Raw genomic sequence first — 26,830 nt, forward strand, 5'->3', positions numbered from 1 at the left:
AGCAAAAGGATAAGAAAGTAACATATGTGTAACTGTCTCACCATTCCCAAACAAAGGCAACCAACATGAGGGGTGAGGCAATGATTTGGCCTTCTTTTTTGTAAATTATCCAGAGTATTGATTTTCTGGAGCACCACCTGTTAAACAGTGTATGCCCTTAGCTCCAATCAGCATGATGTACATTATGACATTTATTATAAATGAACAAAATACATATTTGATTCATGTTATTGTGGTGTGTTTCTGTGTAATACCCTTAAACTGGACACATATGAGACTCGTGTTAGTTTAGAATCTGCACAGTCGTTGGATAGCTCTGGGGAGATTTATCCTACCAAGGCTGATACTGATGTGCCACCAAGTTGGTTGGGGTGGCTTGTCTTAGCTACCAAGGTGAGACCTGAGGCACATGTAGTGTGGTTTTTTTTTTAAACCCTGAATCGGACCAAATTTCAGTATTGCCTTGGACCTTGGAGACAGATGGGCAAAACTGGAATGTTACACTTGACTATGATACTGCACTAAGTGTCGGATTGGGCTGTTTTTGATATGTCAATCAGTGAGATCCTCAAAGGGGGTCAAAACCTGGGTATGCTGGGAGAGTCTGAGAATTCAACTAGTGGGTGATCATAGTGATAGGATCAGCTGTCAGACAAAGTGAATGACCGGGGAAGTGCACTCTCTCTGATCGAATCCTAAACTGTCGGTAGTGGATTTCAAATGTATTTGAAATTTGGTTTTGCAAAATATATTTATATATTATGATTTCAAATTGTTTGCAAAAGGTTTTAATTTCCTGGATCCATGTGAGTAGAGAGTGCAGCACTGTACCTTGCAGCCAAGGGAGAAGTCATCTCTTGTCGGGTAGTGTTTGATCATTAAGGGCTGAGAGGCTAAGTGTAAGACCACTGAGGGTTATACCTAATAGGCTAATCTTGCATCTGCCCACAATCCTTGGGCCTTCGTAAGACGGATGGACCCAATGACCATTTAGTGTAAATGTTGGGCCCATTAAGAGCCCATAGTGATGGACTCAGGGGTTCACTATATTTAGCAGTGAATTCGGCCAGGCCTTGTAACAAAGGCTAGGCTGAACCCATGTGGCTGATGTGTAGATCAATGATAGGGTCTCACGCCATACAAAGAGAGCCAAGCTAGCCAGCATTAGAAGGAAGTGAGCCTGAAAGCTTAATGAGCCTAAAGCCCATTTCGAGCTGGGTTAATTGGATTAATTAAAAAAAGGGCAAATCTAGGTTTGTATCAGTAGATAAGGATAAGAGGATAACTCTTATCCACTTGAAGAGTCTACATCCAAATAGAGATTTGGATTAGGCAGCTCCTAATTTGATTAGGAAAAACTGATCTTGATCTACAGATAAGATAAAGGATTATCCATATCATTTAAAGAGTCCAGATCCAAATAAAGATTTGGATCGGGAGACTTGTAATCAGATTAGGAGGTTGTCTCTTTAAAGCTATAAATAGAGAGAAGGGCGGACCTGAAAAAGATACACAACACAGAAGAGAACTCAGTTTGACTATTTCTGCTTTCAGTTCTTTTTCTCCCTGCTCTTGCCGCCATACCCTATTCGATCTTCAATTCTTAGAATTGATCAAGATTTGATCTTGATATTGTTTTTACTAGAAGAAACAATTCTAAAGTTGTACTCACTACCCCATTTGAATCTTGCTAAAGAATCAGAAGTTCTTGGTGAAGAACTACTTGCTGATCAAGCCTCATCCTAAGTTGTGTCATCTTCAGTGGAGAGAAGATTTGGTACACTCTTTGAAAGTGAACACCTGCGTTGGGAGGAACTTTTTGTGTGGATTCTGTATCAGGTATATCTCACCCTAACCTTGGTTTCAGATTTGGTCCCGTTTGGTTACAAGAATGAACCTTGAAAATACAGTTTTCTAAATTGGGAATATGATTCCCGGATGGGAGTAAAGAAAATTTTGAAATTTTGCCCAACCTTCCTGTAGGGTTCGGCCATCCATATGATGAATCTCTCATCCCTTCAGCTCTAAACAAAAGGCTCTTATTTTTGGGGGTACAGGACTACACCAGACTTCCTTTGTAGGAAAGGAGCCTCCTGGATGTGAGGAGTGAAGAAGGGCAGAGAAAAAAGAGGCATAGGTATAGGATCCAGAAGGGGACTCTGACCAAATTCTGTTGTCCTAGCAAGAGGGGTACATGAATGCAATGTTGAGAAGGGGAATCAGTTCATCTTCTAAGCCCATTTCATGTTCGCTTAAGCCTCTCCTTAATCCTAGATCCCGAGAGTTTTCATTAACAAGCAATGAAGAAATCACTTTCCCTTTATTGAGAGACAAAGAAAAAATAGGTGAAAATCTGTCTTTGAGAGGAATGTCCCCAAGCCAGATATCCTCCCAGAACTGAACTTTGTTACCATACAAGCATTATGCCTAACCAGCTGAAGCAAAGACGGTAATAAATTGTGAATTCCTTTCCAAGGAGAAGCCCTTGTTGCCCTAGGATCAAGGCCAGCATCCCATCCGTTCCCTGCCATACCATGGATGCTTACAATGACCTTATGCCATAAGTTGTTTTGTTCCAAGGGAAACCTCCACAACCATTTATCCAGCAGTGCCAAATTCCTTAATTTAATGTTTCCTACCCCTAGGTTTCCATTATCCCTACTTGAAACCACCTCTCATTTTACCAAATGATCCTTTTTTGTATCCCCTATCTTTCACAAGAAGTCTCTCATTAGTTTCTCCAGTTTATTGGCCACTTTTAAGGGGATCCTAAAGGTTGAGAGGTAATGGACTAGCAAATTAGTCAATGTTGACTTTATTAGGGTTATTCTACCCCCTAGAGAAATGTAGTTTCTCTTCCAGCCAACAAACCATTTTGTGAATCTTTCCACTACCGGATCCCAGAAACTAACAGAAGTAGGGTTCCCTCCCAAAGGTAGACCAAGGTACTGTAGAGGCCATTCACCTACTTCACAACACAACAAGCTAGTTAATCTTTCAACCTCACTTCTCTCCTGACTTAACCCTGCTACACAACTTTTGCTCCAGTTTACTTTGAGGTTAGAGACCTTTACAAATAGGGATACCATCCTTTGTAAATTTGCCAATTCCTTCCTTTCTCCTTCGCAAAAAATTAAGATATCATCTACAAATTGTAAATGGGTAATCACCACATTATTTCTTCCAACTCTCCAACCTTGTATCAAATTGTTGGTATCAACCCTTGAGATCAAATCACTAAATAAATCTGCTATTAGGGTGAAGAGGAAGGGGAACAGGGGATCACCTTGTCAAAGGCCCCTTTTGGATGGAAAGAAATCTCTGGCAACTCCATTAACCAAAATGGAATAATAACAGGAGAAAATACAACCCCTTATCCATTTGCACCATCTCTCTCCAAAACCTCTCAACTTTAACACTTCTAGAAAGAATTTTCAATCCACCAAATCATAGGCTTTCTCCAAGTCCAATTTGCAAATTAACCATTTTTCCTTTCTCCATTTTTTAAACTCCACACATTCATTTGCAATAAGGATTTGTCTATGATTTGTCTTCAAAACACAAAAGCCCCTTGATTTGGAGAGAGATTAAAGATGGAAGAACTTTTTTAATCCTCTCAACTAACACCTTGGAAATAATTTTATACATGCTACCCACAAGGCTTATGGGTCTAAAATCTTTTGGGTGGGAGGCATCTAGGGTTTTAGGGATCAAAGTGATAAAGGTGACATTTTCCCCTGAGTTAAAATTTCCCCTCTCATAGAATTCCGGAAAAACTTCCACTAAGTCACACCCACAATTTCCCAACAATCTTGAAAAAACACCACTGTAAAACCATCCGAACCCCGGGCTTTGGATCGTTCCATAGAGAATATAGCTTCTTTTATTTATTGGACTTCAAAAGCCTTATCTAGGGATTCCATCAATACCTTAGGACCTCTTCTTCAATCAAAATTTTCTAGGGGCTCCCTAAAGCCTCCCTGACTATTTAAAATACCTTTGAAGTGTTCCACAAAAGCTTGTGTTATATCCCCCTCCCTAGTTAGGGTTTGCCCATTCCACACTAGCTGAACAATAGAATTTCTTCTACTTCTCCCATTTGCTACTAAGTGGAAAAAACTTATATTTCCATCACCTTCCTTTAGCCACCTACATCTAGACTTCTGCCTCCAATTAATCTCCTCTTTCCTCAAAATCTCTTCCAACTCATGCTTTAGTCTCTTCCTCTCTTATTGTCCTTTCCCCTTCTAACTCATCTAATTCCTATATTCTATGTGAGATGAGTGTCTTTCTTTCCTCCAAAGATCCAAAAACTTCCTTGTTCCACACTTTGATCCTACCCTTCAACCTTCGTAGTTTTTTACAAAATCTAAAACCATTCCATCTAAATTCCACGTGGCCTTGATGATTTAACAACCTAGCAACACTTATTAGTCCAGATGTGCTGCCCATAACTACCCAATAAACCATTGCCACCTGGCTAATACCTTTCCCTTGCAACTCCGTTTTGCGTAAAACATGCAATTTCAAGCATTGATTAACTAAGAAAAAAAAGAGAAAAGGCAATGCTCGTGAACAGAAGCATCTGGTCAAAGATAAATACCCCTTGTATGTTGAACGGTCAGAAATAGTTATTACTATTCCCGAGGCTGAAAAATCGAGGAGAAATCCAAGAAACAAATCTCTCTCACTCTCATCTAGAAGCAAAGATCTCATATAGTCATATACACGTTGTGTGATACAGCTCAGCTCTGTTATATACACACACGAAGCCTCCAACTTTCACATTAAATAAAGATATAGAACTGCTAGATGTATGTCCAGTGAACAGTATTACAGAATAGATACATGATCATTCATCCTTTGATCTGTCAGTTTGTGGTACAAGCAATAAAATCGCACCTAACGGCATACACGTCAGACCCAATAGGGTACACATCTTTTGGTCTTTCCATCAAAACTAATCAAGATACAAACATCGATAAACAACCAGAAAATGTATAAGATCTTCCACGCGAGATGGCCCAATTGCAAGCGACTCCTCGGCACGGTCCTGCCACTACCAGAATCCGTTTATTGCTTGAAAGCAACCAATGAATCTCTACAATTGCTTAAGTACTGTAATACTTTTGAAGACACCTCAAAAAAATTATTGGTCTCATGTACCTGATTCAGCTTGCATGTTGCTCTTGTTCTAACTAATCGCCCAAACGAATCGCAAATTAACTAGAACTTGGCCACAATGAACTAAGTCTAGATGCAAGTTTTGCAGTCTTATAATCCTCCCTAAGCTGAATGAATCTGGAATAACAGCAAAGCCATTAACAGTTAATTATTGCACATAAAAACCTGCCCAGCAGGAGGATGAAAAAAAAAGGCGATAAATAGCTATTGAAAGAGTAATTTATACCTTTGCGCATCTTTCCGGATGCTTGGGGTACCCTCGAACAATGTGGAAAGGCTCTCAGGTGCAACAATAAAGACATTCGCCATGCTGAAAACATTAAAAAAAATGTTTCCAAGTTGAGATTCCACAAACTAGATATTTGATTTTGCTTTCTCTTTGGAGTTGAAGTGGAGGGATAAGATCAGAGATTAAGATTAGAAACAGAAACAAGTTCTGACAGGACTTCTTCTACTTACATGCCCAACAATTCAAATTTCTCATCGACTGTGGGAGCATTAAAGCTGCGCACAAACTCCCCATACTCTGTTATATCACGCTTCAGACGCAGACCACCACTGTAAGGATAATGTAGGCAAGTAAATCATATAGAACATGAGAGATGTTGCACCTATGGTTGTTACCATATATACAAGGAAGAAAGTTTTTAAAAAAACACCTGCACTTAAAAAATATGAGAAACAAAGAATTACTCCTGATTGCTAGTATCATAATAGGAAAAGGATGACAGTGGGAACCAAAAAAAAATGGTCAGATTGTTTGGTTTAGTCCTTTTTTTAAAGTATAGGAAAACACTACTCAATATACCAATGCCGTCAGACCTGGATCAGTTTGAATGGTTGGACCATGCTATTAATCCAGACAGTTCATAGAAAATTGGACTATATTCCTAACAAATTGTGCAATTTTCAGCAAATCACCCAAGTCAACTGCTAATCTTTATTATCAAAATGACAATAGGAAGTTTCAAACTCATGCAAAGATTTTAGAAGGCAAGATACAAACCACCAAGTCATAAACCTGTTTCAAAAATATCTTACATGTCATACCACTACAGTTGGATTCTCTGTAATTGCAATCAATCTGATGCTGTAGTAGATAAGAAAGAGAAGAGAGAAAGAAGTGTTTGCCCATGGACATAGTGATGATGGTCTGGTCCCCAAAGATATGAGAGATGGCAGTGAAGATGTTAGGCCCAGTGGAGGAGAAGAGCCACACGGTGCGGACCAGGCCCATCAGGCACAGGGGCCTGTCCATAACAGTCCAAGGATCATGCGTGACACCGCCCATCACCCTTGTGTATAACCAACGACCAAGTTTGTTAAATTGATTATGTACTGAGAGTGTCAAAGTCGGTTAGAGGACAGCTGGCCATTTGCTATATAGGCCATTTTCTGAAATACATGAAGCGAATAATCATTGAGATATTCCTTACTTTCTTCCTCTCTCTCTCTCTCTCTCTCTCCTACCTCTCATCCATTTCAGGAGGGCGAGCTCCCTCGAAACAGCTCACTAACCTTCACACAGCAGCAGGGTTTATCAGAAGAGAAGGGGGGAATCAATGGGAGGTAGAGGATGACCAGATCCCTGGAGGGGCTGCGCTACATATCCTTGAGAGAGGTATCAAGCCACCATAGTTCCCTTGGTAAAGGATCAGTTTTCAGAGAGAGAAGAGAGAGAAAGGATTCGAGTCAGAGAGGGGAAGAAAATGGAGAGAGAATATTCAGATCCCCCCTTAAATTTGGATCCTCTTTTCTCAAGTGAAAAAAGGTTTTTGGAATCTTCTATGCCATGTCAGCCAAGGTGACTTATCTGTCAGACTAGTTTATTCTTACATTACTCCTATAATTAGTTCTGAATTACTGCTTCGGTAACCCAGGTTGGTCGTTGGACTAGGCTGACATGGTTCGATTTAATTCAGGTCTATGTCAGTTCACATGTCTATGCTCTTACAAGAAGATTTTGAGAGACAAATAGATTAGAAGTTGGTCTGTCCATGATCCATATTAATTTGAGAAGAGTACAATGACCACAATACCTTTATTAATAATGTATGCCAGAAGCAAATTATTACTATACTTCTAATACATATAGATCAAATTGGTATATAGATATCATGCATACCAAGCTTGGCAAGAATATGAAAAGTCATGACTTCTCAACCGCCTTGGTCAGCACACTGGCTAATTAATCATCTGCTATGATTCCTAGATAGGGACAGATATGAGAAATGGGGATACGACTCCATTTCCTAAAATCATGGACACAGTAAGGGTACAAGTACCCCATGTGATATCCATATGTCATGCAATATCTGGTTTTTTAATCGAGTAGTAAGGTGCATTTGAATTGGGTAAAAGCTTCAAACCGTTGGAAAGGTATTTCTTCAACTTTCTCCTCTTTCATTTCTTTCACCAGATATTAAGTGGGTAATGGGCTTAAAATCAAAATTTGGACTGACCTTTGGTGGGGGTCAGACACCTTGGCCAACACTTCTCCTCGCCTTTTCAAGCCATCTCTTTCCAAAGATGCTACTGTTGCTTCCTGTATCCAATTCTTGCCTCTGGAATTAACTGGAATCTAAATTTCAGAAGACCTTTAAGAAGTATAGAGATTGATGAGATTGCAAATCTCTTAAGTTCTCTAAGTGAGGTTTACATTTCCTTAGCAACCCCAGGTCAACGCATTTGGAAGCTTCAACCTGATGGCAATTTCTCAACCAAGTCTTTCGGAGCCTTGGTTTTTTGGAATCTCCAACTCTAGTTTCCCTCACAAGAGGGTCTGGTGCTCCAATATTCCCCCTAGTCTCTTTCTTTGTGTGGGAGGCGTGCCTCAACAAAATCAACACGTGTGACTTGGTTCAGAAGAAGAACAAGGGCAGATTGTTTATCTACCCCCATGCGTGCCCATTATGTCTGAAGGAAGGCGAATCCACTGATCACCTCCTTCACTGCCCAGAAACAAGGAAAATATGATTCTACTTCTTTAGGGACTGTTTGTTTCCTCTTAACTCTTATCTCTTAAGAGGAATCTTACAACTTTGAGAGGAAAATGGGTGTTTGTTTCCTCTCATCTCTTATCTCTTAAGGAGGAATCTTACAAGTTTTTGTTTTCCAATGATAACCCCCAAAACGCAAACAAAAATTCTCATATATGGGGTTAAAATAGATATTTAACGATTTTCAAAATTCAGAATTCAGAACAACATTCTCTACATTCAGAGTTTAGAGGAAAGAAAAATTCACCAATACCAATATACCTCTTAATGTAATTATTGCACTTTCAGACCTTAGACGCCAGAGCAAACGAACAGGCCCTTCATCTTGTAGGGTACAGCTGGGTTTTTCCTGAAAACATAATTGACTCCATCCAGCAGTGGAGGGGTAATGATCTTGGAAGTAAGGGGGAAATTTATCGGTGCACAATTATCCAAGTAGTGATATGGTGTGTTTGGGAAGAAAGAAACAATCGTCTCTTTGAAAAGAGAACTAGATCCTTTGAAGATTTGCTTTCCCACATTATTTTCTTGGGCAATCTGTGGGCTTCTGTTTCCGCAGAGTTCAAAGGCTTACCTCTGAATGATTTGAAAAGAAATTTGGGGGAAATCCTTCTCTTAACCTAGACATTCTTGCATGTCAATTGCTGTTCCTGTCAATTTGGTATCAGAGCTGACTCTAAATTCCGATGGCAGTGCTTTGGGCAACACCGGAGTTACGGGGATTGGTGGAGTTTTTAGAGGAAGGGGTGAAAGCATTAAGTGGGCTTTTAGTGGCCCAATTGAGGCTGCTGATTCTTCAAAAGTAGAAGCCATGGCTGCATTTAAAGGTCTTTGAGTTGCTAAAGAAAAGAGCTGGTCTGTTCTATAAAAAGAGACAGAGACTCTGCAAACACAATAAGATGGTTAGGGGAGGAGGGAGGCCCTTGGAGACCATCTCATTAACTGTCCGAGGCTAGATACATTTTCAACACCTTGGATGTAAATCTAATCTGGATTCCCAGCTAACTAAATACTACAGCTGATGGTTTGTACATCCTCTCATGTACATTTCCTTTTATTAATACAATCAGTTAACTCTCCTAAAAAAAATCAGTTTTTTAAGCTAAATGTCATTTCTCAAGACATGTTTCGTTCCAATTTTAATTAAATTTCTAGTGTATGCATATTTTTTATAGAATAATTTCTCCAAATATAATATTTTACATATTTTAGAGGTGCTTATGCTAATATGCTATATAGTCGATGCAGAAACTTGACACAAGGAAAGAATTCATGGGGAAACAAACTGATTTTTCAATTCCTAGACAAATTTCAGAATTTTTGGATTATAGGGTCTCGGTACTGTTTCTGCTTTTTATTTTCTAGTTGTGGGTATCTTAAGAATAGGGTTCTATTTTTTTTAATTTTTATTGCTGTTTTGAAATTACTATTTCCGGTAACTCTCGGACTTACTATTGATAGTAATTCCTGTAATTACTATTTTTAGTAAACTCACAGTTTGCTATTTTTAGTAATTACTATTTAGTTGGATTAGGAAAGTGTTATTAGAGTTGTTTAGGAGCTGAAGTCCTTGTTTAAGGTGGTGTTTGATAAATCTGAAATCTGAAAAGAGAGTTGATTTTCAAGTCTAGTTGTCAAGGCAACGCCTAGGTGGGCGCCTAGATGTCACCTAGGCGACTAGGCAGTTTTTCATGGTCGCCTCACCCAAACGCCCCAGGTTTTGCATACTAGGCGTCTGCCCAGACTTAAGCGGGCGCTTACATACAAGGCGGGCACCTACATACATATATAAAACTTTTTTTTTTTAATTTACTGTTTTGATATTTTATTGATTGTTGTATTCTTTTAAAATAAATCTGCTACATGGAATCATTTTAATATTAAGACAAGTAGAAATGAACACTTCTTCTTCTTCTTCAGATTTCAGACATATTTTCCATTTTTTTTCAAAATACAGTCGCCAGTCCTCCCTTTCTGTAGTCTCTTCTTTCTCTTTTCCAAATTTCACTCGAAAAAACAGGGGCTCTGCCCCTATACTCCTCAGCCCTCCCTTTCTCCACTCATCATCATCATCTCCTTAGTTTTCCAAACTTCCATCGCCTAGGCACCCCATGGTCGCCTAGCCCCGCCTAGTCGCCTTGACAACTATGTTTTCAACTTTTTAGAGGCTCTGAATAAAGAAGGTTGTCTGTGCTGGATCAAACCTTGAGCATCTGAAATTCATTGATATTTTACCCATAAAATAGACTATTTGGTAATTTTGAGTTCAGTTTGCACTATTTCATAAAAATAATTTATTAAATTCAAAATAATATTGAAAAATATGAGTAAATTACAAAAAAATAAAAAATAATTTATTAAAGTAAGAATAAAATTGAAAAATGCATATCAATTTATAAATTACAAAATAAATTATTAAGAGTTAAAATAATAATGGAAATAGTAATAAAGACCATGAAGCAATAAAAAAATTAATAATTATCAAATTAATATATTAAAACTATTAAAATATTTAATAATTAATACAAATTAAAATAATTAATTGTTGTGAGGATTATTTAATTGTTATTTTATAGTTGCTATTAGTGGGTTGTCAATTTAAGATGCTGTCAGTTAGTTATTTTCTTTCTTCCTTATTAGTTTGTTTCTAGGAAGTACCGCCAGAGGCATACTTGTAATCTCCATTCTTTTTATATTAAGTTAATATAAATAATGAACTGGTGGCAGCCAGAAGTAGTTTTCTTTTTCTCTCAATCATATCTTCCTCTTCTTCTCTTTCTCTCTCTCGTCTCTCTCTCTCTCCATGAATGATTACATGGTATCAGAGCAAGGTTCTGGGCTATAAAAGAATTTCGGTCTCTCCTATTTGAACCTACTTCGTCCTCTTTTCCTTCTTTGATTTCTTGGACGTGAAAGACAAAGAAACCCTAACAGACTACCTATGGCTCTTCCTTGGTCGTAATATCAAGGAAACCCTAATCGAAGAAGGACGACGCAGAAAGAGACTCCCTTTCTTCTCTGTTCGATGTTGTGAAGTCAGTTTCTGGTTGGCACCTTCGTACAGGTGCTAGACAGGGTATGTGTTCTTTTTTTTTTTTTTTTTTGGCCAATGGTGTGAAGGCCTTATTCCTTGGTTCTATACATTCGTTTGGATGCTGGATTGTTAGACTGTATGGGTTGTAGTCGGACTGATAGTATACTATTCTACCGTCTGCCTTGGCTGGTGTTGGACTGATTACTGGGCTGTTTTAATGACTGAACCATCACTGAGTTGATTTCAGCAGTTTTTTGTTTTCTTTTCCATATCCCAGAAGTAAATTTCTTGAGGGTTGGTATTCTGTTTGTGGCTATTGTGTAGTTGTGTGGGATTTGGTCTAAGTTCAGCAGTACTCTATGGCAAACTATGATTCAACTTCATAGGGGGTTACACCGACCCGCAGCACAGCTGGTATGGGAGGTGAAAACATGATGTTTCCCATGCCCATTACCCCTTTAAATGGTCTAAACTACCTGGAGTGGGCTAAAAGTGTAAAACTTTATGTAATGGCAAGGGGAAAAACTGGTTACATAAATGGAAGGGTGAAAGAACCCAAGAGTGAGGCAATTGAACAAGATAGGTGGGACCAAGAAAACAGTATGGTGATGTCTTGGCTCCTTGCAGCCATGGAACCTGATGTGAAGAACTTTATGTGGGCAGACACCGCTAGTGAGATTTGGGAACAGGCCAAAACTACCTATTCTGAGCAAAGGCATTATGCCAAGGTTTACCAGTTGCAAGCTGAATCCTCAACCTGTAAACAGGGTAATCGTAGTTTGTCTTCCTATTATTCAGCCCTTACTTCCATATGGAAAGAATTGGATCATTATCAGGCTATAGAGTGGAAACATGATGACGATGCTAAGGCCTACAGGAAGCTGGTTTCTCAGCAGCGTGTGTTTGCTTTCTTGTTGGGACTGAACCCTGCCTATGAACCCTTGAGAGTTCAGATCTTAGGAAGCAAAGAGTTGTCATCGGTTCATGAGGTATACTCCCTTGTTCAATCGGAAGAAAGTAGGCAGAGTATGATGGTTACAACCAAGGGGCAGCAACAAGTTGCTTTGGCTGCAATGAGTAATAACAACATGGGGAAGAAAAGTGACACCAAGAAGGCTAATGATAAAGACAAGTTGTTTTGTACCCATTGTCGGTGCTCACGGCATACACATGACACATGTTGGGACATTCACGGGAAACCCAAATGGGTAGTGAAGAACCAAGAACAGGGTAAAGGGCAAGGTCAGAAGAAGATGAACACGACACATAATGCAACACATCTGGCAACCCAAGATACTCAGGTTGCCAGTACTACCCGGGACCACTTTAATAATTCTGACCCCAAGGAAGATATAAGGAATTCCTTTAGAGACCACTTGGAGTCATATGATAGGGCTTTGCGACAAATGGATAGCTCAGTCACTGGTACTCCTTCTACTTCATTTGCATCTACATCAGGTAATACGGCTTCTGCATTCCATGTCACTCCCACTGGTTCCCCTTGGATCATTGACTCAAGGGCCTCTAACCACATGACCGGTAAGCCGAACTTATTTCAGACTTATAGCCTTTTGTTAGGAAGGGATAAAGTGAGGCTTGCAGATGGATCATTCTCCTCCATTGCAGGCCAAGGATCAATATCTCTTCCCCATGGCCTTAACCTGAATTGTGTATTGCATGTCCCTTAACTTCCTATAAATTTGCTTTCAATTAGTAGTATCACAAGCTCTTTAAACTATAGTGTAACCTTTTTTCCTGGTTCATGTGTTTTTTAGGACCTAACTTTTGGGAGGACAATTGGTAGAGGGAGCCTAGTGGATGGTCTCTACATTCTTGACAACAAAGCTGGTCTCTCGGTGTCATCCTCAGAGTCACATAGTCAGTCAAATAAGAGTCAATTTTTTTTTTGTGGCATAATCGGTTAGGTCATGTTTCTTTTGAAATAGAAAAGTCTTTGTTTCCGTTTTTATTTAAGTCATGTTCAATGTCAGAGTTCCAGTGTCAAACGTGTCAGTTGAGCAAACAATGTAGAACAACTTTTCACTCAAATAATAAAAGATCAAGTATTCATTTTCATGTTGTGTATTCTGATGTATGGGGGCCTACTACTGTAATCTCTGAGGGCGGATATAAGTACTTTATCACATTGATCGATGACTACTCTCGCTATACATGGGTATTCCCTATGCGTAATAGAGATGAAGTTCCAAAGATTGTGAAAGACTTCCAGATGATGGTATTTACGCAATTCCATGTTGAAATACAGATCTTCCAATCCGACAATGCAAAAGAATACTTCCATGGTGAGCTCAATGTGTTCTTTGCCTCCCACGGATCTATTCACAGGAGCTCATGCGCCAGAACACCATAACAAAATGGTGTTGCAGAAAGAAAAAACAGACACCTCCTTGAGGTAACTTGCGGGATGATGTTACACATGAATATTCCAAAAAGGTTTTGGATGGATGCTATACTTGTAGCTACTTATGTTATCAATTGCATGCCCTCCAAAGTGCTGAACTACATGGCCCCTCATCAGTTGGTGTTCCCTCAGTCCCCTTTATTTTTCATTCGCATGAGAGTTTTTGGTTATCGTGCCTTTGTCCATGATTTGTCTCCGTCTCGAGGTAAGTTAGACCCCCCGGTCCATTCCTTGTATCTTTATGAGGTATCCCTCCTCTCAAAAAGGGTATCGATGCTTTAATCCCATTAGTCATAAGTTTTTTGTGTCTATGGGTGTGTCCTTCTGAGTCTGAGCCATTCTTCCCTACTTCTCCTCAGGGGGGAGAGTAGTAGTGTGGAAGAGGAGAAGCAGGTTCAGGTGCGCCAAGTCTCTCTTCCTTCTATTCCGGACCTTGCTCCCTTTTGTGTCTTCCAACGTACACGTCGTAGAGATCAACAATGTGATAGAGATGTGGAGCAACCAAACATTGAGCAACCGACACCGTTAGACTCCTATGAGGTAAGTCCAATCCCTGTTGCATCTACTAATACCCCTACTCCTACTATGAATGACCTTGACATTCATATTGCTCAAAGAAAGAGAGTCAGATCATGCACTACCAAACACCCCATTACCCAGTTTGTCTCCTATGATCACATTTCCCCCTCATACCGAGCCTTTTTATTCATAGTTGATTGCATCCTTGTTCCTAGAAATGTTGCAGAAGCCTTAAAATACCCCGAACGGACAGATGCCATGAAGGAGGAGATTAATGCTCTTCATAAAAATCAAACTTGGGAATTGGTGGATCTTCCAAAGGGGAAAGGCCCCGTGGGGTGTAAGTGGGTGTTTACAGTTAAACACAAGGCAGACGAAACAGTTGAAAGGTACAAAGCAAGATTAGTAGCCAAAGGGTACACTCAAGTGTACGGAATTGACTATGATGAGACTTTTGCTCCATTAGCTAAGATGAACTCAATTAGGGTTCTCCTATCATTAGCTGCTAACTTTGACTGGGAATTGCATCAACTAGACATAAAGAATGCTTTTTTGAATGGTGACTTAGAGGAGGAAGTATACATGGTTCAACCCCCTGGATTCTGTGCCAAGGGAAGTGAAAATAAGGTGCGCAAGCTGAGAAAGTCTCTTTATGGTTTAAACAATCTCTCAGAGCTTGGTTCAGTAAGTTTCACATGGCAGTTCAGCAAGTGGGCTTCAAACAATGTCAGTCTGATCATACACTCTTTGTGAAGAGATGTCAGGAATAGGTTGTTGTATTGGTAGTGTATGTGGATGATATCATCATTACAGGAAATTGGAGTTCAGAAATACAAAAATTGAAACAATTCCTTGCATCTAAATTTGATGTGAAAGATTTAGATCCCCTGAAGTATTTCCTTGGAATTGAAGTCGCCCGCTCAGAAAAGGGTATCTTCATTTCTCAAAGGAAATACACCATTGATCTATTACAGGAAACAGGAAAATTAGGTGCAAGGCCAGCAAATACTCCCATGGATGTTGACCACAAGTTGGGTGACTGTGATGGTGAACCTCTGAAAGATGTGAAACAATTCCAAAGGTTAGTGGGAAAGCTGATTTATTTGTCTATGACCCGTCCAAACATTGCCTATTCAGCAAAGAGAGTTCTTAGATACTTGAAAAAGTATCCCGGAACAGGTCTACTATTCAGTAAACATAATCACCTAAAGGTGGAAGTTTTTACAGATGTTGATTGGGCAGGTGTTGTGGATGACTGAAAGGCAGCCATAAAAATGCTGAAGCTGAATATAGAGCTATGACACATGGGGTGGCTTAAGTCCTTTGGCTAAAAAATCTTCTAGGGGAGCTTGGAGTTGTTGTTCATAATCCTATGTCTCTTTACTGTGACAACAAGGCAGCCATAAACATCGCCAGCAACCCTATCCTACATGAGAGGACCAAGCACATTGAGGTGGACAAACACTTCATAAGGGAAAAATTGGAAAAAAAAAAGGAAATTTGCATCCCTTATGTCAACTCCAAGGAACAACTCGCTGATGTCCTCACAAAAGGGCTTCCATACTCGCGGCACAATGAGTTATGTGACAAGCTGGGCATGATAGACATATTCAGCCCAACTTGAGGGGGAGTGTTGTGAGGATTATTTAATTGTTATTTTATAGTTGTTGTTAGTGGGTTGTCAGCTTAAGATGTTGTCAGTTAGTTATTTTCTTTCTTTCTTATTAGTTTGTTTCTAGGAAGTGCTGCCAGGGGCATACTTGTAATCTCCATTCTTTTTACATTAAGTTAATATAAATAATGACCTGGCGGCAGCCAGAAGTAGTTTTCTTTTTCTCTCAATCATATCTTCCTCTTCTTCTCTTTCTCTCTCTCTCGTCTCTCTCTCTCCATGAATGATTACATTAATAATTAATACAAATATAATTTATAAAAAATAAAAAAATAATTTATCAAAATAAGAGTAAAATTGGAAAGAACTGCCGCTGCTACTGAGAGTTGCAACGGCAGTGGCTAGAAGACAGGGAGGGAGGGAGAGATAGAGAAAGAGGAATCGAAGACACACTGCTGCTGGTGGGAAAGAAGAAGAAGAATATCTGAAATGTAGAAGCTTGCGCCACACCGTAGAGTGGAGAAGAACTTCCGAGCGGAAAATCTGCTTTCTCAAATTAAGGGAGGAGTCAAATGACCTAAATTTTTGGCTTATATGAAGGGCATTAGGGGTCTTTCAAATTTCAATGGGAACTCTTTTGTCTTTCGCCCACGTTTGTAGAATCAACTTACTAACTCGTATGTTCCCCCTTTAGACTCCAATTTGAAATAGGAAACTGACCCAATTAGCAGATGCACTTAATTTATTAGCATATAAACAATTACTATTTTATTATTATTTTTATTAAGGTCATATTATCAAAAATGAAGTTTTAAGTTGTTATTAGCATATATAATTATAGATCTCAGTATAATCAGGTCAGACCCGATTATCCCGATTAATAATCGGGACAGTTCTGGGTCTATGATTTTGTCCCAATTAATAATCGGTTTAGGACTGATACGCCCTGTTCCAAACCAAACCCGGCCATATGTCAACCACCTCCCAAATGCCATTCTAAAGAGCACTCATCTCTCCAACCATTGATTCTTCCCACTCTTAAAGCGTCTAGTACATCAGAAGGGACAATAACACTAGAAAGGGCAGAAGAGCAGGCACAAAAATCTGGGGAAAAGGTGTAATATGAAATGAAATTGGAAAGAGAATAATTTAGTATAACTATGTTTGGTTTTATAAATAACAAAAGGAAGATGTACGTTTACTAGACTTGAGTGTCTGACAACACTGGAATATATCATGAACTGTTCATGAGAGCAAATATGATGAGATTATGGCAGGGTAATAGAATAAGTAATTTCTACTGGCCTTTGATCATTACTAAGATTCACCAAGTTTTTATTCGAGTTATCTTAGTAGAAATGTATGCCCTCAGTTCTTCTTAGCAAATCATTTAGATCATGCCTGCAGATCTGTACATTAGCTCCTACCTGTGATGGAAAATTTCATGGAATGTAGGTAATTGCTACGCTTTACTTTCTTATAGGAAAGAGAGTCAAGTGTATATACTAGGTATCATTCACATTTCCACACTATTATTTGATTCATCATTCACCTACCAGTATTTATATGTGCATTTAATCTCAGGAACCACAAGGTCAGGTTCTTACTCTATCTGTTCCTGCATACAGGTCCTAGGATACAAGGACAGATACTTTTTTCCATTTGGAAACAATGCTATTAGTATTTTATGTCAGTTATGTAGTTCTTTCCCTGGAAATCATGTCCCTTGCTTCTTCAAGTTTGGATGATCTATATAGAAAAGCTCAGTCTTGGAATCAAGGGCTGGAATAAACAAAGACATAAAGCAAGAGGGAAGAAGAGCAAAAGTTCAATATAACCGGCACAGGAGAAGAAAAATGAGGTAAAAGATTGATACAAGCACAACCAAGCATCCTTACACCTTGGCACTTCATGCAAAATAAAATACCAACAAGCAACCATGAAGAAGACTTTTTTCTATCCATTGTTTCAGTAGTTAATTTCTCCTGTACTTTTTTCTTGAAATCCTTTTAACTTTATAAATTTAATTTACAAGCAAAATTTACTGCATAATGTAATACGAAGGCTGCCTATTTGGGGTCATCTGCTTGGTAACTTGCACCTGAGTTAGTTGTTTCCTAATACTGTTCTTGACTTTCTCAATAGCTGGTATGTGGAGCAGTTATTTAGTAAAGACAAATTGGTGGTACATGCTTCATGCTACTGTCTTTTGGACTATTTGGGTGGAGAGGAATAGCAGAATTTTTGAAGACATATCCTCTCAAACTGATGAAATGATTCATAATATGAATATGTCAGCAAAATCCATTCGTGGGCACAAGGAACTAACATCTCAACAGAAGCCCTCTATTTGTTATTATTTCCAATTCTGAAATACTGTGTATTCTCTCTCTGTACAGTCTCTAACCGTACTTACTGTAATAGGCTTTACTCTTTACACATATAATACAATTATACTTTACTTTTCCTCCAAAGAAAAATGTAATATAAAGGCGACTCTTACAAACAGAATTTGGTATTTTCTTTTTTTTGGTGAATTTGGTATTATCATACTAATGTTGCTTGTGTAACTTTATACAAAAATGAACAAGTCAGAGAAAGGAGTACTACCTGGGGTTGAAAGTATACTTCTGCCAATGATTAAGCAGCCCTTTATGTAAGCGGTTTCCCTAAAATGATAAACTTCAAATCATTATAATTTCAAAAATAAACAACAAAGTTCCTACAGCAGAAACAGAAAGAGAGAATAAACATAATATTTCAATATAGCACGGGTTAGGAGCATAACCAGGTCATAAGGATCAGATGCAAATGAATGAAGGGTGTTACTTTAAGTGGATATGATCCATGGTGAATATTATCCATCCTTAGTTTATCTCATGAAAGAGGTATTTTGAAAATGAATAAAAGGATCAGAGCACAGTAGTGTTATCAAGGTTCTAGACTTCAGTTTCAATATGAACATCTGTCACATGGGATGGATTTAAAAAAAAAGGATGAGGAACTTAAAAATAATGGAGTAATAAGTTAAGTTTCTGTAACTGATGAAAACCTATGAATAAACTTGGAAAATCATTAAATCAGGATTAATACATACTTGGGACTGACCATATGATCTGAAACTAGCATTTAGATAGTAAATGTGAGGTCCATAACAAATGAGGTATATTATGCTTCTAAAAATTAAGGTGTCAAATTTTCACACAAACTAGTGGTTGGTATAATCATTAGTAGCAGAACTCCAATTGTTGCCATATAAGTAAGATATATCTAGAAAATTAATATGTATACAACAAAGTTGGCAGAAACATTAACGATAAAAAAAATAAGATATATATGCATAAACATTTATTTTTAGATGAAATTCCTAATTTATTATTTATTTTTCTTAAATTTTAACATATTAATAAGATTAGTACTTAATATTTAAATTAAACCTTGATATTAAAAAAATATGGTATTTTTATGAGATAAAAGAAAGAGTTGTTCTATCGGCCAAAGTACAGCAAGTGCAATATGTCAGAAGACATAATGGGATGCATAAGAGCTATTCTAGCTGGCAATATGGACTACTTTTCTGGAAAGAATAATGAGCTTTTGACAAGAAATCTTCTTAATACCCAAAAAAAAAACAAGGAATCTCCTTAAGACTAATTTCTTAATAGAGCAACAGGTGCTCATAGATCTTGGCTCTAAGTGTGGCAGCATTTCAGGGATGTCCCTCACTCTTCCAACTTTGATTTTGAATATCTATTTAGACCGCACTAAACTCCATATTCATTCTTTAATATAACAAAAGAATAACCTCCTGATATAGTGTATTATAAATAAAAAAAAAGTAGGTCATGAGTTACTGACTTAAATCCAGGAATATTATTGGTATATGATAATTCTTTACAGGTGAATAATCAGCTCAATGTTCATGCTTCATCATTTGGCAAATAAGTAGGTCATGAGTTACTGAAATTATGAATAGGGCATTTTCAATTTTGAAAACCTTAGTGCACATGGGTTCTGGTGTACAAAGTTTTTTGCATATAGAGTACAATTATACCTTAATTTTCTTCAGAAGGAAAAAATTGTTCACATCAAAAACAAATTGTTGATAAATGTCCCATTTCATTGGTTATATTAATAAGTCAATCAAAATTATGGCTGAATTACCAAAACAGTTAATTAAATCTTGTGAAGTCAAACATGAAAACAGGTTTGATTAGGTAAAATTTAAAATTATCCATCCAGGAAAAAATTCTTACATGCATCTTTGTTCTACTATATTCATAGTATACACACCTATATCGATTATGCATGTGCTCATTTGCATACATGAATGTCGTAAAGCAACAACCAAGAGAGAGTTCAATAAACAGCAGTCGCACAAACACTAATGGTCAAGAAAGACTACAATGGGAAATAAATTGCTATACCAGTTCTGTAAGGAAAGCTTGTTTGTTTAGACCTTCTAATGCAGTGAATGCAGCCTCAAGTACGCGAGATAGGTATGCAACAACTCTGTTCATAAGATATCATTGAGAAGAATGATATCAATACAAAATGTACCATTTGCAATCAAAAAAATAATGATACCAATACAAAATGCAAGTTCTCTTATGATACAACTGGATGTAGTGATGTAATGGATTGAACTTTGATTCGATCCAATCCAATCCAATTCATTTCAATATTTGGGTATCCATTAAGTGTTGAATCCAATTCAATCTAAGATAGTAGGAACCAGTTTATTACCAAGCTGATGCCAACATGTCAGGTAATCATTAATGGAATAGAGTGAACAAAACAAGTTTAATTAACTTTCAATTATAATCACAATACAAGAGCAATAATGAGTAATGTCATCTCGGTACATGTAGGTCCAACATGTCAGGCTGATGTGACACATCATGATTAGCTTAGGCCATGTTTGGGAGTGCTTAAACGAAATAAGTGCCTATTTGGGCCAGGACCACACCATTAACCACTTATTGGTGTTTGGGATATAAGCCCAAAATAAGTGCTTATTTTAAAAATAAGGGCTTGATTTTTAAGCCCAAATATTCAGCTTTTTTTTAAGTGCTTAAACAATAAGCACTTATTCAATTTTTTTCTACCAAAATGTAAAAACACAGTTTCTTCTCCATCGAGTATTTCTTCTCCATTGCTCTCTGCAACCAGTGGCGGAACGCTTCTCAACTGCGCCCAGTGGCGGGAACCTACACACTCAACCGGCGTCCCTGCGTCCGGTGGCAGTGGAAACTTTCCGATGCCCAGATCTCTCTCCATCGAGTATTGATCTGGATCTGTCACATTCTGCTCTCGCTCGTTCAGTGGTGGAAACTTTCCAACGCCCAGATCTCAGTTTTTCGGTTTTTGGTTCTTTGTTCCGGCACTACCTCCACAGCTTCCCTACATGCCTACTTTGTTTTCTTTCAAGATTTTCTTTCTCTGGTTCAGTTCTCTTATTGCCAGTAAAATTAGCGCATTGAAGCCATTAAAGCAGCTCTCAACACAGGACTGGGAGATTCTGATCGACGACTTCCAATCTGGAGCCTCTCGTCAAGATTGCTGGTGCTTACAATGCTTTGATTGCTGGTGCCACGAGGTATCGCTTACTACCACTATGTCTCGATCTGTTCGAAGAAATGCTTCAAAATGACATTATTCCTGATGTATGAAGTTACAATGTTTTGATGAACTGTTTCTTTAAATCTGGACAGCCGGTGGAAGCTAACAGAATCTTCTGCGATATGATCCCATATTTCTCCATCTCCAACTACATATAACACCATGATTGATGGCCTATGTAAAACAGGTTATACTGTTAATATCCTTCAGTTATTTAGGAACTTACAACAGCATGGATTTCTTCCCCAGTTAGTAACATACAATATACTTATTAATGGACTTCGCAAATCGGGTAAGTTAGGGGAAACGAGAATGATCCTGAAGGACATTGGTGAATCAGGTCATATCCCAAATGCTACAACTTACACTATTGTTATGAGCTGTTGCTATAGACATGGGAAATTCGAACAGGGGTTTGAGATTTTCTCAGAGATGAAGAGTGAAGGTTATTCTTTGATTCTTTTGCACATTGTACAGTAATCAGTGCTTTGGCTAATGATTACATAGAAGAAATGGTGAGGATTGGCATTGGGCTTGATAATACTCTGATTAATTTGTACTGTAAAGAGAAACTGTGCTCTGCTGGGACTACAGAGTATGTTAGTATATTTTGAAAATTTGAAAGAAAATGAAGGACAAAAGAGACACAAGTGCTTATTGGAGAAAAAGACCACCAAACGCCAATATGAAATAAGTGCTTATTTTTTAAAATAAGCACTTGAAAAAGCGGGGTGTCAAAAAATAAGTGCTTATTTGAATAAGCACTTATTTTTACCATAAGCACTCCCAAGCATGGCTTTAGTATTGTCACATTAATGTAGAGAATTTAGATGGAAAATAACTTCTTAGCATTTTTCATGTTAAAATTAAATTTATCTTATTATTTTTTATTATTTTATTTTAACAACAAAGAAAAGCCATCACTCAGCTACCAAAACATTCTCTTGTGCTTTCTCAAATATTGCACATGTGGGTAATATATTGTTGCATTTGAATTATCGGATTGTTATTGGATCATCCAATTCAATCTATGCTTCTAAAATTCAGTCAAATCTGATGAATCTTAATGGATGTCTAAATCTGACTTAATTGGATTGGACTAAAACAAAATCCAATCAACTAACAGTCTTAACCAGATATTTCATCTACCTTATACAGGCATTTGTTGGCCGATGATCTGGTGCATTTCCATCATCTGGGGACCTATAATCTGTAGCTTTCTGTTCAGCAGACAGCAACCGTTCAACCTGCATAAACATTTCACAAGAAAAGTTTTTATATCAGGAAGAGATCTAACCAAATGGTTCCCACAAAAATACAAAAGAAATAACACTATTACAAACCATTTTGCAAAGCCACAGTCCTACCCATAAGCAACAATAAACTTAAAGGAACAAAGTATACTATGGTACTGGAAACCATGACTTATGGAAGTGTGGTGCAGACAAGGAAACAAAGAATGAGGGAGAGAATGTTCTGGGCAGCTTTGTAAGAAAGATTACTGGGGCCTCAACACCTGTTTAGGGGTTGACAGTTGTACTTAACTCTAGGAAGTTGTACTTAAGTTTGTATTAATGAAGTTACTGCTTCCAATCAAAAAAACAAGGAAACAAGGAATCCATGGAGAAAAACTTCAGTTCTTTTCCAACTCCTGCACTAATAGCAATTTCATGACTTTCAGTTGATCAAAAATTGAGGTTCCTCGTTAAATTTTCTAGTTCATTAGGGAGTTTTTAGAATTTTGAAACGTTAAAGTTAGAATCACGTCACTTTTCTTCCAGCATATTTTCCAAGGACCAAAACTTGTTTGTTTTGCATGATTTTGGTGTCACTAGATAGGTTATTGAATTATAAATTCAATTGGACCAATATTTTGTAAGCCTTATCTGTTTTGAGTGTGTTATGGCAAATTGACTGATAGGATGTTAGTCTTTGACAGGATTTGAACGTCTAGTTTTTAGGTCCATCTTGGAGTTGTTTATGGTTACTTTAGTTGTAGCAGAACTAGTAATGGGTTATTGCTGTTGTCTTAGGAGATTAAATAGTTAGGGAGAAAACTCAGAAAACAAAAATGATGATGCTGGTACTAATTAGTACATCTCTGCGACTGATTCCCATTGCCTCCCCTACTGGTACTGGTATTAGGATATGCTGCAAGTCCACTACCATTTACATATAGATTCTATGGTAATATGGCCAAAGTTAAGGTACCTTAGCAAGTCTAAGTCATCCCAGTGTTTTAAAAGCAAAAGGCACAAAAAAAGCACAAGGGCCATTTTGCACCCGAGGTGCAAGGCGAGGCACGTGCATTTTGAAGCAAGGCACAAAAATGCAAAAATAAAAATAAAAATAAACTAAAAATTCAAAAATATGCCAAAATGCAAATTATTAAAAAATTAAACACATTATAAAACATATTTAAAATAAAATTAATCATAACATATAAAACATATTCAAGCATGTAAACTCAATCTCTTTATTTTTTTCCCAATTGCATTACTTCAAATAGCTAATGTGATATTAAGTATTATGCATTCTTGATTCTACAAACCACCCTTGAATCAAGCCCATCAAGGCAAGCCCAAGTAAGTCCATATTAAGGTCTAAAATTCTTAATCCCTATAAAAAATAAAGGTTTCATAACTTTGTCTTTTAAAAATATCTTTTATTAGGATGAACAAATGAGCAACATTAGCAAATATGGGATTCTCTCCACTCCGTCCGCCCCCAGCCCAACTGCTAAACACAAAAAATAATGCACAGATTTTAAAAACGCACACACCTAGGCTGAAGCACAAGGCACACCAGGCATGTGCCTTTTGAAAATACTCTGCCTGGAACCTAGGCGAGGCGCATACCCTAAAATGTGCCTCACCTATGTGCCTAGGCGCACCTGAAATCACTGAGTCATCCTGCTTTAGTCCAAAACATGTTCAAGGAAATTATACTTGGGAGTAAATTATGCAGGAAATGCCTGAACTTTATGTGGTAATGCCCCATGAGATCTAGTTTTTGATGTTGTAATTTGTACTTTTAGCGATGCAAGGATACTATGATCTTTTTACCTTGCACTATATTCAGTCTAATAAAATAAGGAATAGGCACTGCTGCTCTACACTTTTAGCTCATTATTCTTTTGTCTTCTTTTCTCTATTTTCTACTATTCCAAGCCTGTCATCACTTAACATTACTAGTCATAAATGACATGTTAAGCATAAAAGATTGATGAACTTCTCTCATATGCACGACCATCTTATTCTACCTTCACTCATTTTGCCATCCTATTACAGCTACTCCTAGATTCCAATGAATGCACTCATTTCTAATTCTACCCTTTCTCATCTTGCTTTTTTTTTATCAGCAAAAAATGTTTTATTGGTTTAGATATATGAAATCAGTGCACTTTTATGACAAAAATGTCATACCAATTAACAGTAGCTTGATTACAAAGAAGCCCAGTACAGTTGCTGCCTTGCAGCCCCTTGCTTAGCTAGAGAGTCAGCTAACCCAGTAGCACTCCTTATCCATTTAAATTTCGCATTTAAATCCAATGCAATCCTTTCAATTTCTTTAAAGGCATGCTTAAGAGTCCAAGGTATGTCTGTTACACTTCATCCATGATATAATAACTTTGGAATCCCCTTCCACCTCCACCTGTCTATAGCCCAGCTGCTTTGCCAGCCAAAGACCCTGCAGCAATGCCAACATTTCAGCCTTCAAAGAGTTTGCAACCCCAATTGGCCCTGAATATAATGCCAAAGTCCTGCTCTTAATCTCTGATTGCTCCACCTATTCTTGCCATGCCCAGGTTACCCAAGGATCTTCAGTTTCACTTCATTACCTTCTAGGGGTTTCCATTCCACTCTTTTTTTTTTTCTTTTTCTTTAGTAGACTGTGCTACCTCCTTCCATGCTTTTAGAATGTCAGTAATTGAGTAATTCTGAAAGCAGTCAATGTCTTAACCCATAATGCAACCTTCACTTTTATACTGTCTATTACCTCCTCACAAGTCCTATTATTTCCAATGAATATTCCGTTATTCCTCTCTTCCCACACCACCCAATGCCACCTCATTAGCTCTCCACATTATTCTCCCTCTTTTCTTTTGTTGCCTCAAGAAGTTTGGGTTGAAGACGTCCACCACCTCTTGAGAGGGGACCCACCTGCAGCCAAAAAGACAACAAAAAAAAGCCCAAATACGTTGTACAAAGGAACAAGATATTAGTAAATGGGAGAGGACCTCTGAACTTGGAGGAGGGAGAGATCAAGGAGAGTGCTGAAGTGCTGGGGTATGAAGTTTCGGGGTAGCCTCTGAACTACTTAGGATTACCATTAGGTGATAATCCCAAGAGAGAGAGTTTCTGGAACCCGGTGATGGAAAGGTTTGAAAAAAGATTGGTATCCTGGAAAAAGAACTACCTCTCTCTTGGTGGGAGAATTACACTAAGGCCACGCTTGCTAACTTACCCATCTTTTTTCATGTCGGTGTATAAAATCCTAGAGAAGATTGCTAACAGATTAGAGAAGATAATGAGAGATTTCCTGTGGGAACCGGAAGAAAAGAAGAGGGATCATAGAGTTAGCTGGGAGATAGTAGAAGATCAAGACTGTAATCAGTCTTGAATCCTATTAGGTTTTAGGTTTGCAAAACAGAAGAAAAAGAGAGAGAAAGGAGAGAGAATAGAAGAGAAACAAGAGAACACAAGTTGTTGAAAGGAGGGGCAGATTCTTACAGATCTGCCACCGCCACTCTATTAATATTTATACGTTATGTTTAGTACATAACGAAAAGGACACATCTGCCCTTGGTACTTACATAATAAATAAAGTAAATAAAAGCTGAAATAAATAACAACTGAATTAACAAACTGACTCAAACTGTCACTACGATAACTGAAACAAATAACTACACTGCTATCCTACGAACACAGTGGAGACCACTGCAGGGGGCCCACATCAGTGTTCTCTACACTCCCCCTCAAGTTGAGAGTAGATATCTATCATGCCCAACTTGGATAGGTCTGTCTATAACTTCTTCCTTGGTACAGTCTTGGTGAGGATATCCACGAGCTGCATATTAGATGTGATGTACGGAAGACACTTCTTGTGATGTGACCCTTTCTCGCACAAAATGTCGATCAACTTCGATATGTTTAGTTCTGTCATGCTGCACTGGGTTGAATGCTATATTAATAGCTGCCTGATTATCACAATACAACATTAAGGGCTTTTCATAATCAATACCCAACTCTTCAAGTAGTGACCTCAGCCATAAGATTTCAGCCACTCCATTAGCCATTGACCTGTATTCGGCTTCAGCACTGGAGCGGGAAACAACACTCTGCTTCTTACTCCTCCAAGAGACAAGGTTACCTCCCACTAGGGCACAATATCCAGAGGTAGACCTTCTGTCATCAACACTTCCAACCCAATCGGCA

General features: G+C 38.1%; 1 protein-coding gene across 4 annotated transcripts in view; it reads right to left on the bottom strand.

Annotated features, from left to right (window-relative positions):
• Window positions 1-4,754: 4,754 nt before the first annotated feature.
• The window catches only part of LOC148879787 (exocyst complex component SEC10b-like), an 84,658-nt gene continuing 62,582 nt past the window's right edge, over window positions 4,755-26,830 (bottom strand). For 2 of the 4 annotated variants that reach the window (XM_088961457.1, XM_088961459.1), the window contains exons 20-26: window positions 22,542-22,639; window positions 20,198-20,282; window positions 18,381-18,439; window positions 5,644-5,742; window positions 5,411-5,494; window positions 5,167-5,301; window positions 4,755-5,053 (exon numbers count right to left, since the gene is read on the bottom strand). In XM_088961457.1, the coding sequence (XP_088817583.1) occupies window positions 5,223-5,301; window positions 5,411-5,494; window positions 5,644-5,742; window positions 18,381-18,439; window positions 20,198-20,282; window positions 22,542-22,639 (504 nt within the window). In that variant the 3' untranslated portion in view covers window positions 4,755-5,053; window positions 5,167-5,222. Of the gene's footprint in view, window positions 5,060-5,166; window positions 5,302-5,410; window positions 5,495-5,643; window positions 5,743-18,380; window positions 18,440-20,197; window positions 20,283-22,541; window positions 22,640-26,830 lie in introns of all 4 variants that reach the window. The other 2 variants (XM_088961458.1, XM_088961460.1) reach the window with 1 other exon arrangement.

The sequence above is a fragment of the Nelumbo lutea genome, chromosome 1 (assembly GCF_056320005.1).
Source record: "Nelumbo lutea isolate HS-2025 chromosome 1, American lotus-T2T, whole genome shotgun sequence".
Lineage (NCBI taxonomy): Eukaryota > Viridiplantae > Streptophyta > Magnoliopsida > Proteales > Nelumbonaceae > Nelumbo > Nelumbo lutea.